Here is a 13,340-nt window from a genome sequence, read left to right as displayed (position 1 = left end):
GAGGCTCAAATGAGGCTCCAAGCTAGATTTCAGCAGTATGTGAATTGAGAATTTCCAGATGCACAAGCTGGTTTTAGAAGGTGCAGAAGAACCAGAGATCAAATTGCCAAAATCCTTTTGATCACAGAGAAATCAAGATAATCCCAGAAAAACATCTATGTCTGCTTCATTGACTGTGCTAAGCCTTTGACTGTGTGGATTACAACAAACTGTGGAAAATTCTTAAAGAGATGGGAATACCAGACCACTTCACCAGTCTCCTAAGAAAGCTGTATACAGGTCAAGAAACAACAGTTAGAACTGGACATGGAACAACAGACTGCTTCAACATTAGGAAAAGAATGCATCAAGGCTGTATATTGTCACCCTGTTTATTTAACTTACGTGCAGAGTACATCATGAGAAACGGTGCGCTGGATGAATCACAAGCTGGAATCAAGATTACTGGGAGAAATATCAACAATCTCAGATATGCAGATGATGCCACTATAATGACAGAAAGTGAAGTGGAACTAAAGAGCCTCTTGATGAAGGTGAAAGATGAGAGTGAAAAAGCTGGCTTAAAACTCAACGTTCAAAAAACTTAAGATCATGATATCTGGTCTGATGACTTCATGGCAAATAGATGGGGAAAAAGTGGAAACAGTGACAGATTTTATTTTCTTGGGCTCCAAAATCACCACAGATGGTGATTGCTACCATGAAATTAAAAGACGCTTGCTCCTTGGAAGAAAAGCTATGAGAAACCTAAACAGCATATTAAAAAGCAGAGATAGCACTTTTCCAACAAAGGTCCGTCTAGTCAAAGCTAATGTTTTTCCACTAGTCATGTATGAATGTGAGAGTTGGACCATAAAGAAGGCTTAGCACTGAAGAATTGATGCTTTCTTATTGTACTGCTGGAGAAGACTCTTGAGTGAGTCCTTCGGACAGCAAGGAGATCAAATCAGTCAGACCTAAAGGAAATCAACCCTGAATATTCATTGAAGGACTGATGCTGAAGCTGAAGCTCTAATCCTTTGGCCACCTGCTTCAAAGAGCTGACTCACTGAAAAGATTCTGATGCTGGGAAAGATTGAGGACAAGAGGTGAAGATGGTTGGATGGTATCACAGCCTCAAAGGCCATGAGTTTGAGCAAACTCCCTGAGATACTGAAGGACAGGGAATCCTGGTGTGCTATAGTCCATGAAGTCCCAAAAGAGCCAGACACGACTTAACAACTCAACAACAGCCTTTATTTTACCTTACTCTTCAGTGCTAAATCACTTCAGTCATGTCCCACACTTTGTGACCCTATGGACTATAGCCCACCAGACTCCTCGGTCCATGGGATTCTCCAGACGAGAATCATGGAGTGGCTTACCATGAGCTCCTCCAGGGGATCTTCCTTACCCAGGGATCAAACCTGTGTCTCTTATGTCTCCTATGTTGGCAGGCGGGTTTTTTGTTTTTGTTTTTGTTTTTTCTTTTTTTTTTTACCACTAGTGTCACCAAACCTTACTTTTAGCATTGCAAGAAATTCAGGTCCTTTTGTTGTTGTTGTTGTTGTTGTTCCCTAGACCTGGTATTTCTGGATCTTTTATGTCAAGATCTTCTCATATATAAGCCATTCTGAAGAGTTTGCCACATTGTGAAATGCTAAAGCTCTTCTTAGGCCTTTTCCCATTCCTAATAAAGGGTGTTGCATAGTAGTCTGGGCCCTCAAGGAGAGCCAATGGATGGCTCCCAGAAGGCGATTAGCAGTGTATCTAGGAGCTGCATGCCCCTAGTCAACACGCCCACAAGTGCTCTGCCCTCCTACCTGAAACCTTGCCCCACCCTCACCTTTAGCCCTTGCCCGTTAGGGAAGTGACTGCTCCCATGCACTCTGAAGCTTTCCCTGTGAACAGAACAGCCGTCTGTGCATCATCCTCTGTCTTTCAAGGGTGTCTCCCTCTTTTATAGGGTTCATTCCCCACCTGTAGAGCCACATATCCTTCTCCCTTACTCTCAAAGATGGTAAATCCCTTGAAAGCAGGGGCCGCGTCCTACTTATTTTTACTTTCTAATTGCTGTCAAGATCAAGCTCAGTTGTGTCCGACTCTTTACGACTCCGTGGGCTGTGGCCAACCAGGCACCTCTGTCTATGGAATTTTCTAGGCAAGAAAACCGGAGTGGATTGCCATTTCCTTCTTGAGGGGATCTTCCTGACCCAGCGATAAAACCTGTGATTCTTGCATCCCCTGCGTTAGCAGGCATACTCTTTTACCAGCGTGCCACCTGGGAAGCCCATTCCTATAATGTTTGTCATACAACATGGTCTCAAAGTGTAGCTAGTGGAAGGACAAAGGTTTTTTTTTTTTTTTTTTAATAAATGTTAGATATGAGTGAATATCATTTAAAAAAAAAGGAAAGTAGTGATAAGCATTTATATCTCAAGTTAGGGAATTTCAGAAGACACTAAAATTGCTATCTCTTAGTAAATTACAAATGTATAGCCTCTAAAACACATGTCACATGACTTCTCCTTTGAAATGTCTCAGTTTGCGTACTGGTTTGTTTTCTTGTCTACACTTAGTATTGATCCACAAAAGCAAAGAGCCCTTTGCAAATTACTGTCCTAAAATACAGGGAGGAAGAATATCAGAAGATGTCTTAGAATTGGGAGATTTAAGCAGAGAACATTTACAATAGACACTAATTAGATCCAGAACAGTGTCAGAAATGAACTGAGTCCTCCCAGGAGGATTTTTGAAATTTCATTTACTATGGAGAGCAATGAAGTTCCAATTGTCAGCAACTACTTTAGAGTATTTAGCAATGTGGAGGCGTTAATGCAGGATCTAAAATTGTCTGACATTGTCTCAGGATTACCTTCTTGAATTATATATTCAAAAAGCACACAAAAGTTTTGAGAGTAAAAAGAAATGTGTTGTATATGCATTCACAGGCAAAGATCTATTTTAACTTCACCTGGTTTTCCCTTCTGTACAGAATTAAATCTAATGATTAATCATCATTACTTTAGCATCATCTCTGATCTCTTAGTGAACAGGATTTTAAAGTGATGTATGAGTTACATAAATGTGAACCATGTTTTAATCAATTTGAGGTTTCTTTTTTTTTCTTTTAACCTTGAAAGAATTCCAGGAAAATTTGATATTAAATTACTCATAACAATAAAAATGAAATTCAGAGCCAACTACTTTACAGCTTTTAATATTCATACTGTGTAGAGTTTCTTTAGTCATTACAGTGTGATTTAATTTTTAAAGCAAGAGCCTGGGAAGCAGGTTGCAAAGCAGGAAACTGCCATTCATTAAAAAATTCACTCTAAACTTCTTCTGAACTGATTTATAAGTATGTATAGGAACTTACCAAATTTCTGTTGGTAAATAATTTTCAAACTTGTATACTATGGATTATTCTAAAAAAGTGATTGTTGGCTTCAAACTTCTTTTACAATCAGGGCTAAAAAGGTTAAATTTATACAGTCAATGAATATGAAGTGGATTCATAGTGTTTTGTTAATGTGTTTACTGATTTTTATGAAAAATTTGGGATTAAAATAATTAACTTAAAGACATCTGCCTTTAATGTTTATAATCCATTTAAGAACTTTTATTTAGAGAATTTAAACTCCCAATTGGCTTTAAATTTAGAATCGTTATGTTTCTATACATTGTGAATAGTTTATTAATTATGATTTTTTTCTTGATCACGTTTACACATCCCATTTGTATTTTGTACATAGCTAGAGTTACTTGCTTGCCTCTGGATCCCTAAGAAAGATAAGAGCAAAAATGTACAATACATTATGGTATTTTATAAAGAAATTAAAAATGAACCTGAAAAATCACTCTTTAGTTCAATTCAGTTCAGTTCAGTCACTCAATCGTGTCCTACTCTTTGCGACCCCATGGACTCCAGCATGCCAGGCTTCCCTGTCCATCACCAACTCCTGGAGTTTACCCAAACTAACGTCCATTGAGTCGGTGATGCCATCCAACCATCTCATCCTCTGTCATCCCCTTCTCCTTCTGCCTCAATCTTTCCCAGCATCAGGGTCTTTTCCAATGAGTCAGTTCTTCATATTAGTTGGCCAAAATATTGGAGTTTCAGCTTCAGCATCAGTCCTTCCAATGAATATTCAGGACTGATTTCCTTTAGAATTGACTGGCTTGATCTCCTTGCAGTCCAAGGGACTCTCAAGAATCTTCTCCAACACTTCAGTTCAAAAGCATCAATTCTTCGGTACTCAGCTTTCTTTATCATCCAACTCTAACATCCATGCATGACTCCTGGAAAAACCATAGCTTTAACTAGACCTTTGTCAGCAAAGTAATGTCTCTGCTTTTTAATATGCTACCTAGGTTGGTTGTAGCTTTTCTTCCAAGGAGTAAGTGTCTTTTAATTTCATGGCTGCAGTTACCATCTGCCGTGATTTTGGAGCCCAAGAAAATAAAGTCTCTCACTGTATCCATTGTTTCCCCATCTATTTGCTATGAAATGATGAGACTAGATGCCATGATATTCGTTTTCTGAATGTTGTTTTAAGCCAGCTTTTTCACTCTCTTCTTTCACTTTCATCAAGAAGCTCTTTAGTTCTTTGCTTTCTGCCATAAGTGTGCTGTCATCTGCATGTCTTAGGTTATTGATATTTCTCCTGGCACCTGGATTGCAGCTTGTGCTTCATCCAGCCCAGCATTTCACATGATATACTCTGCATATAATTTAACTAAGCAGGGTGACAATATACAGCCTTGAATACTCCTTTCCCAATTTGGAGCCAGTCTGTTGTTCTGTGTCCAGTTGTAACTGTTGCTTCTTGACCTGCATACAGATTCCTCAGGAGGCAGGTCAGGTGGTCTGATATTCCCATCTCTTGAAGAATTTTCCACAGTTTGTTGTGATCTACACTGTCAAAGGTTTAGCATGGTCAAGAGGGCAGAAGTAGATGTTCTTCTGAAACTCTTTTGCTTTTTTGATCATCCAACGGATGTTGACAATTTGATCCCTGATTCCTCTGCCTTTTCTAAATCCAGCTTGAACATCTGGAAGTTCTTGGTTCACATACTGTTGAAGCCTGGCTTGGAGAATTTTGAGCATGACTTTCCTAGCCTGTGAGATGAGTGTACCTGCGGTAGTTTGAGTGTTCTTTGGCACTGCCTTTCTCTGGGCACTCTTGCCTTTCCCCATATATAATTAGGTGATCTGTTTCTTCATCCAGCTTCAGTTTTTTTCATACTTTCCAGATGTCACTCCTGTCTTTTAGTTTGCAATGTTTCAGATGTGAAAGCTGCTGCAATCATAATCTTTGCTCCTCTATACATAACATCTTCTTTTCTGACTGCTTTTAAGATTTTCTCTTCATTCTTAGTATTGGTTTCTTCATTTTTCCAGAGAAGTTGAATCTTACATTTAGATACATTATATTTCTTTACTGCATGTTTTTTTTTTTTTTTCTGCAAGTTTTTGATCTTCACTTATTCCTTGAGGATAACAATCATGTCTGTTAGCTTCTAGGTGAAAAGTAATTCTTGGGAGGATACAGAAATATTTGATCTTTATTGTATTACTTTGCATCTTGAATAATGTTTGACACTGGTGGTCAGTAAATAATTTCTGACTAAATGAATAAATTAATTGTAGACAAGTTATTTTTAATCATAATTTAAATAATAGTAATATCTTTCAGAGCATAGAAAATAAACCATCTTATATGGTTACAATGCATGGCATAATTATCATGGCATTCTAATTCTTACTGTACTCTCTACCTATCTTGTATTAATAGTGTGTATCATGAGAAGACGAGTAAAGTGTGAGGTGAATAACAGAGTGATGCTACTGTGTCATCATCTAAGTCTACAAAACAGTGCTTAACACTAATAGTTTATAATTGAGTTAACTATTTTTATTTTCCTTTGAGAGTAGAAATGCAAGGACATAAACAGCAGTAATTGCACTGTAAAAATGACTTTATGATAAAGATTAATCTCTCTGTTGTGCTTTAATTGCTATGTAGATTTATGGAGAGTGCTATGGACTGAATCCTCGTGTTCCCTCCAAATTAATATGTCGAAGCCCTTACCCCCAAAGAAAGGGTATCTAGAGATGGAGTCTTTAGGATCTAATTGGGTAGAAGGTACTTATTAAAACCTGACCATGCTGGCACCTAAAGTATGACTCTCAAAATTCTAGCCTCTACAGCTGTGAGAAATAAATTTCTGTTGTTGAGGCCACCCAGTCTAAGGTATTTTGTTATGGCAACCTGACCAGACCAAGAGAAAAAAAATTTGTTACTGAGAACAAATACCTAAAACTGTGGAAGTAGCTTTGGAACTAGATAATGGGGAGACGCTTGAAGAGTTCTGAAGTGTATGCTAGAAGGAACCAAGAGTATTTTGAAGGGACTGCTAAAGACAGTTCAGGTCAGAGGTCAGAAAGAAAAAAAGAGAGCTGGAGGGAAAGTCTCCATCTTCTTAGAGAATCCACAGATAATCATGAGCAGAATGTTAGTAGAAATACAAATGTTCAAGCCCATTCTTTTAAGGTCTTGGGGAAAAAATACAACATGTTTTTGAACAATGGTGAAAAGGTGATCATTGTTAAAAAAAAAAAGGCAAAAAAACAAAAACCAAAAAAAACTTGACTGAATTGTATTTTTGTTCTAATGTTTTGTGGAGGATAAAACTAGGAATCAACAAAATTGGATATTTAACTGGAGGGGATTTCTAAGCAAAATGTTAAAGGGGGAACTTGGTTCTTTTTAAATAATTATAGTAAAATGTAAGAAAGAAAGAAAGTTGTTATGCACAAATTAATCAACACGTAAAAGTTTGGAAAATTCTCAGTCAATTCATGTGGCAGAGAATAACCAGGTTATGGAGAAACTGTCCTTTCATAAGATTAATGTCTGTGTGATTCACAGACCTAATCAGTTACTCTAACAGAAACACTGCTGGTTTCAGCTGAAGGAAATGTTGATGGGATGAAATGATGAAAATATTTTGGATTTCTTAGATCCCACAGGATAGGACCATACATCTATTTGGCTGTGAATGCACACTGTTCTTCAAGTCTAGGGGTGCATCATCCAGATGATGATTCAGGGATCATCAAGGCTCCCTCTGTGGTTTCAGGGACGAGGAGTGGGAAATGCCCTATTGCCTTGGTTTCAAAAGATAGGCAGCAGCTGCCTGGAGAATGGGGCAAAGAGTTGCCCAGCATAGCATGATGGAGGGGAGAGGGGCATGATATCCACTTGTCATAAGCAGATGACTCCTGTTTATCCACCACTGCTGTTAATGATAATCCAAAACATTACCATACTTTTTACTGACAAGTTCAGGGAAAAGTTAACCTTCTTTCTTCTTAAATTTGCAAGTAAATATAATTAATGAAAGATGTAAAAGAAAAAAGACAAGAAAATTAAGGAACTTTGGAGAAATTTTATTTTATATATTATTCTTGTCTGCTGTGCCACTCATAATATTGAGTAATGTTTTTCTTATGTGTTTTCTTATTATGTTTATTCTTACCCATTGTCCTTCAGGATATTTCAGAATATTGTTTATAAACATCTAAAAAATTTAAAAAGAACTTGTAATTAAAATAGTTTGCATAAAAGGGGTGGTTCAACATTCCTTTATTTAAGCTTTGCTATTTTATGTTTTTATAGGATATAAAGTGTGATTGAACTGAACATCAATTTGGTTGAGCTTCATCATGAACCGTGCTTTTAGCAGAAAGAAAGGTAAGTGTACCCATTTATAGAACCTGGGAGTCAATTCAATATTATTGGGAAAATCAAACAGAGATGTTAAGAAATCACTTTTTCTGATTATCAAACCATGTGACTTCAGAATGAAGTTAGAGTAGAACAGAAACCTGCAGACATTGCTAATTAACCTTCTTTGGTTATCAGCCTAATGAAAGAGTGGAGCTGTTTAATATATTTAGTCCAGAAAACATGACAATATGTTCTCTGGAAGTTTTATTCTGTGATGTGAAATTGCAAAAAATAGTGATCTGACGTAAAAAGTTAGTCCTAACTTCACTTTTCATAGCGTAATGCTAAATTTCCTGAGCTTACATAGGTTATAGTGATTTAAATTAACTTATGCATAGGTGTGTGTTTGCATGTACACTTCACTTATTATTGAAAACTGTATAGGATTGACAATAAGTGAATTGATAGCAATGAGACCAAAATAAATTTGTTATTAATTTTAAAGTAGAAATTTAAAACAAGTATAAATATATCATAATTATCAGTACAGGAATGAAAGAAACAGCTGTTGTTGTGTTAGTTGCTCAGTCGTGCCTGACTCTTTGCGACCCCATGAACTGCAGCCCACCAGGCTCCTCTGTCCATGAGATTTTCCAGGCAAGGATACTGGAATGGGTTGCCATTTCCTTCTCCATGTTATTTCTTAAAGTGCAGGAAAACATGGCATCTGACAAAATATTTCATGATACATTTATAGGAAAGATAGAAAAATTTGATAGTTTTGTATAGTTCAGTAGAGTTAGAAAATGTATCTTGCCATTCTAGAAGGAGTTCTTTGGTGGTGGGCACTGGGCTCTTTCCTGTTTAACATACTATAAATGAAGTGGGAGAGAATACTTAAATAATGCTACTCAAGTTCTTAGGGGACTGAAAGTGGGAAGAGATAACAGATGTGGTAGGATTGTAGGTATGTGGAGGGAAAATGATGAGTTAATTCATAATCTACACTATAAAGTTAATAAGATAATGTTAATTGCCAAACATGGGTTCAGAAAATACAACACTTCTGTACTTATTTCTATATTGTTATTATTTAGAAAATGCAGTTAATTGCTGTGTAGGTAAAACATGGCTAAACTTTGCTGTGTAGGTAAAATATGTAGGTAAAACATACATAGGTAAAAAATAAAGTCAAGATTCTAGTTCATTTTCTAATGAATGAATAATGAACTATCTTGAACCAGGAAATAGATTATTCCATTCTACTCCATGTCCTCAGTCAGTGTGTTCTTGCATTAAGGGCTTGACACATTATAACATGCATGGTTGAAAAAGGCTAGGATGACTTCAATGATGATTACAAGTGGAAGCATGACTGAGAACCCATGGTATGGTCTTGCAATGTTTGAAGACCTTTTAATGTTTTAATTCTGTCATTGGGTTATGGAACAAAGTTTAATAAAGATTGGTGTAAATCATAATATCATAGATTAAACATAGGAAAAAAAATTCCAACAAAATTTTGCCAAAATATAATGGAATTATTCAAAGTATTTTCATTTTCTTTTCTGAAATGAGAGGTGTTCAAACATTTGGGTATGGTTCAGAGGATTAATATATTCAGTAGAGATTAGGTAATGTGAAGAACTTTCAGGCACTTTTCAACCCTAGGAAACTAAGAATTTATTATTTTACTTATTCTTCAGAATAAGGGTAATGCAAATGACATTTATTGTGTTTTGTAGCTTTCTTCTGATTTAAAACATATACCAAAAATAAATTCACATTTCTTTTTATTCCCTTTACCTAGTAAAAATTCTGGAAATAATTCTCTGAAATATGGAAGTATTTTTAATAAATTAATAAAAAACCTCACATCACAACTTATCACTTTAAACATGCTATCATATTTTTTAAAGATATTTCTAGAGCTTTGATTTTTTTCTAATTTACTCTTTATCTGAAGGTAATTTGGAGTGATTTTAGTTGAGAAATCCCAAGAGTTGGATAGTAAGATGAGTAAACAGTGGTTGTATATTTGTCTTACTTGAAGACAGTAGGAGTACAACTATAAGGAAAATTATTGATAGAAGATAAAGAAGCAGAAGCAGTTATTATTTCCTGTTTTGCTTCATTTTCTTTAAATTTCTTTTGACTCCTCTTATTTTGCAAGTCTAATGGTTAAATATCCTTATCAGTAAATTATTGATCAGTATTTCACTCGAATTCAGTTGGAACTCAGTGCAGAAATTCTACCTTAAGTTCACCAGTCACTTCAAATGCTTTCATTTAATATGGTTGTTAAAGAAAACTTCTTGGAGCCTGTGCTCCAATTTCAACCAATAGCACTATCTGTTGAATTTTAATTTGAGATGCAAAACTGGAATTTTATGAGCGAATTCATACATCTTGACCATTGGGAACTGTAATTATAGTTCTAGAAAACATGTAAGTCAAGTCATCTTTCCAATAGCTAGTATCAACATATACTTCACTGTACTCTAAACAAAGAAAGATTGTCTTCTATCATTAAAAACTTATTTCATGTATCCAATTTTCTCAGTTATTACATGCAAACTTACTAAGTCGTCTTGGCTCTCAGAAACCCAAGGAAAAGAGATTGTTATCTTAAACTTAAACATAATTTTCTTTTCTTTTTATTAAATCTCCCAATTAGTATTTGTTTGGTATTCTTTGAATTGGCCAGGCATTTCACTGATTCTCTTTTCAAATGCTTTAATGGTTATTAGAATGGGTTTCCCAGGTGGCATTAGTAGTAAAGAACCAGCCCCCCAAAGCACGAGACTTTAGAGACATAGCTTCAGTCCCTGGGTCAGTGGGTTCGATCCCTCAGTTGGGAAGATCCCCTGGAGGAGGGCATGGTAACCCACTCCAGTATTCTTCCCTGGAGAATTCCGTGGACAGAGGAGCCTGGCAGGCTACAGTCCACAGAGTCTGAAGGAATCGGACACAATTGAAGCGACTTAGCATGCACACAGGCAGAAGTGCTCGTGGGTTCTGAAAAAATCTGAATATACTAGAATTGCATCATTTTGGACTATTTTGAAGATCTCTGTAAAAATTATCTAACCTCATAATCATAGATTACATTTTAATGAATGTTTTATATCTTCTTTCCCTATGTTAGCTTACTTTTGTGAATTTTTAAAATCCTATGTTCTATTTATATCAAAAATAATTTAATTTTAAAAATGTAAAACATAGCACATGACTAAATGTGATTAAATAATTCAACTAGTTATACTTTGTGTTCTTTAACATATGAGTTGATATACTGATGAGTAGGTGTAATTGTAGTACAAAGCACTTGAAATTTCAATAATATTTAAATATAATTCAGTAATTTTCTTTTCATGAAAAATTGTATTCAGATATATCCATTCATCCATCAATACTTAGTTTTAAATTTAATATATTAAAAATAGGTGCTTTCTCTTTGTTAAGCTCTTATGATAATGAGAACAATGATGTTTCTTGAACCTTTCTAGATGAGCTCTAAATCTAAATACATTTTGAACACCAGATTCATTGGTCCAGTAGTCAAAGTGGTTTGCTACTGCTGCTAAGTCGCTTCAGTCATGTCTGACTCTGTGCGACCCCATAGACAGCAGCCCACCAGGCTCCTTCATCCCTGGGATTCTCCAGGCAAGAATACTGGAGTGGGTTGCCATTTCCTTCTCCAAAAGTGGTTTGACACCTGTCAAATATTTTGAAATGCTGACATTTACTTTTATGTGAATGCTCACTATTAAGTTAGAGATTATATTTTATAATTTTAAGAAAGGAACACATTCTAGTGTCTATATTCCTGTTTTTTCACCAATTCTCTGTATCTAATATCTTCTTTGGGTCCATAAAATGATCAAAGACCATCATCTATACCCTCTCTACAAGGTCAGCCACATCTATTTAAGTTAGCGTGTAGGTTTGTTCTGTTTTTTTTTTTTTTTTGCCAAAATATAAATTAGTATGACATTAACGACTCATTTTTGGAAATCCTTCAGGTTTAGTAAGTGCACTACCTATACAAGAGGTGTGAAATGAACACCCATTAAATTGTCTGCACTTGGTGTGTGGGTGTAGATCTTTTGTCATTGTAGCCACTGCAGCTTATCCAGTGATGATTTAATACTGTGATTATTTCAGTCTGTCACCAGTAACAATTGGATATACCCACCCTCTTTTTAGGTTACTGCAGTATGAGACTATGACAAAGGCAGTATCATCAGTTTTCAACTAATAGTGTCTTATAGGAAAAAGCAATTATCTCTCTGCCTCAGGATTGGAATGAACCATCATGTTCAAAGTTTAGTTAGACTTTACATCCTCCTGAGCTATGTTTAGTGTCTTGGAAAAAGAGACATGAAAGTAATTGTGTTAAGGGGTAAAAAAGGAAATTAGATATGTTTTTAGGTTTCCTGAAGGCAAGTCTTTGGTGTTTTTATTACTTTGATGTACACTGTTGTGATTATTTAAATATGCAAGTACAAGACTATTTTCCACATCTAAGTATAAGTTATTCTTGAACTAGTCATATCACTATTCAGTACCGATCATAAAATCCTAAAATCATAAAATTGTTAAAATGAAAATCCATACAAGAAATAGTTTTATACATCAGTGTCTGTATATTAATGCTTCTTTTTGAAGCCTAGGATGTATTGCTTCTCAGGATATTTCACCCAAGTGCGGTTGTCACGTATCCACTTCAGCAGTCAGAAATAGCCCTAAATTGCACCATGAGCACAGGATTTTATAGATCCCTCATGGTTTTGTCTTCAAATTTTTTTTGAATATTGCATTGTAACCCATAAACATGTTTCATATATAATGCAGTATCCTTTAAATGGTTTAAAATAATTAAAATTCCAGAAATGTATGCCATTTTCTCTGTCTTCACATTCCCCCAGTTTGATAACATATTAATGGTATTGAACTTGTTTCTGTTACCATCCTTTTTAAATGTTCCTAATTGAATGCTAAAAATGCTTTGTTAGTAACCTGATTTTTATTTTAGTATATACTTATGTATATTTTTCATGGTAAAAATATGTCTTTAATTTTATTCTGTTTATAGTACTGATTCTAAATTTTTGAATTCCCATAAGGAGTAAAATACTCACAAAAATCAACTTAAGAAGAAAATATATTTGAAGATTGAGAAGTTTTACTACAGACAATTGCAGTTTGTTAAAAAAAAAAAAAAAGAAACAAATTTGATTTGTGTAAACATTAACCTGTTTTAACAGCTTTTTTCCTGCTTATATGTTCCACAAAATGTTTTGGAAGATATGTGGAATATATAAATCAAATTCAAAAATTGAAAGGAAAGTTTATTTTCTATTATTGTTAATAATGTATAATACAAATTACTTTCAATATCTTCTATTCTTTTAGTTACTTTTATTTCTACTATTCTACTATGCTCAATTGCCCAGTTGTGTTCAACTCTTTGTAACCCATTGATAACACCCTGCCAGTCTCCTCTGTCCATGGAATTTTTCAAACAAGAATACTAGAGTGGTTGCCAGTTCCTCCTTCAGGGGGATCTTCCCCCTCCAGGGATCAAACCCGTGTCTCCTGCATTGGCAAGGTGGATTCTTT

General features: G+C 35.3%; 1 protein-coding gene across 4 annotated transcripts in view; it reads left to right on the top strand.

The window, feature by feature from the left end:
• The window catches only part of GULP1 (GULP PTB domain containing engulfment adaptor 1), a 313,204-nt gene that overhangs the window by 185,041 nt on the left and 114,823 nt on the right, over positions 1-13,340 (top strand). For all 4 annotated transcript variants that reach the window (XM_070475889.1, XM_070475888.1, XM_070475891.1 and 1 more), the window contains one exon: positions 7,665-7,739. In XM_070475889.1, coding sequence (XP_070331990.1) covers positions 7,712-7,739 — 28 coding nt within the window. In that variant the 5' untranslated portion in view covers positions 7,665-7,711. The remainder of the gene's footprint in view (positions 1-7,664; positions 7,740-13,340) is intronic.

This window comes from Odocoileus virginianus, chromosome 13 (assembly GCF_023699985.2).
Source record: "Odocoileus virginianus isolate 20LAN1187 ecotype Illinois chromosome 13, Ovbor_1.2, whole genome shotgun sequence".
NCBI classification, from domain to species: Eukaryota; Metazoa; Chordata; class Mammalia; order Artiodactyla; family Cervidae; genus Odocoileus; species Odocoileus virginianus.
Note: the sequence above shows the minus strand (reverse complement) of the source record. Positions and strands in the feature narration are given on the sequence as shown.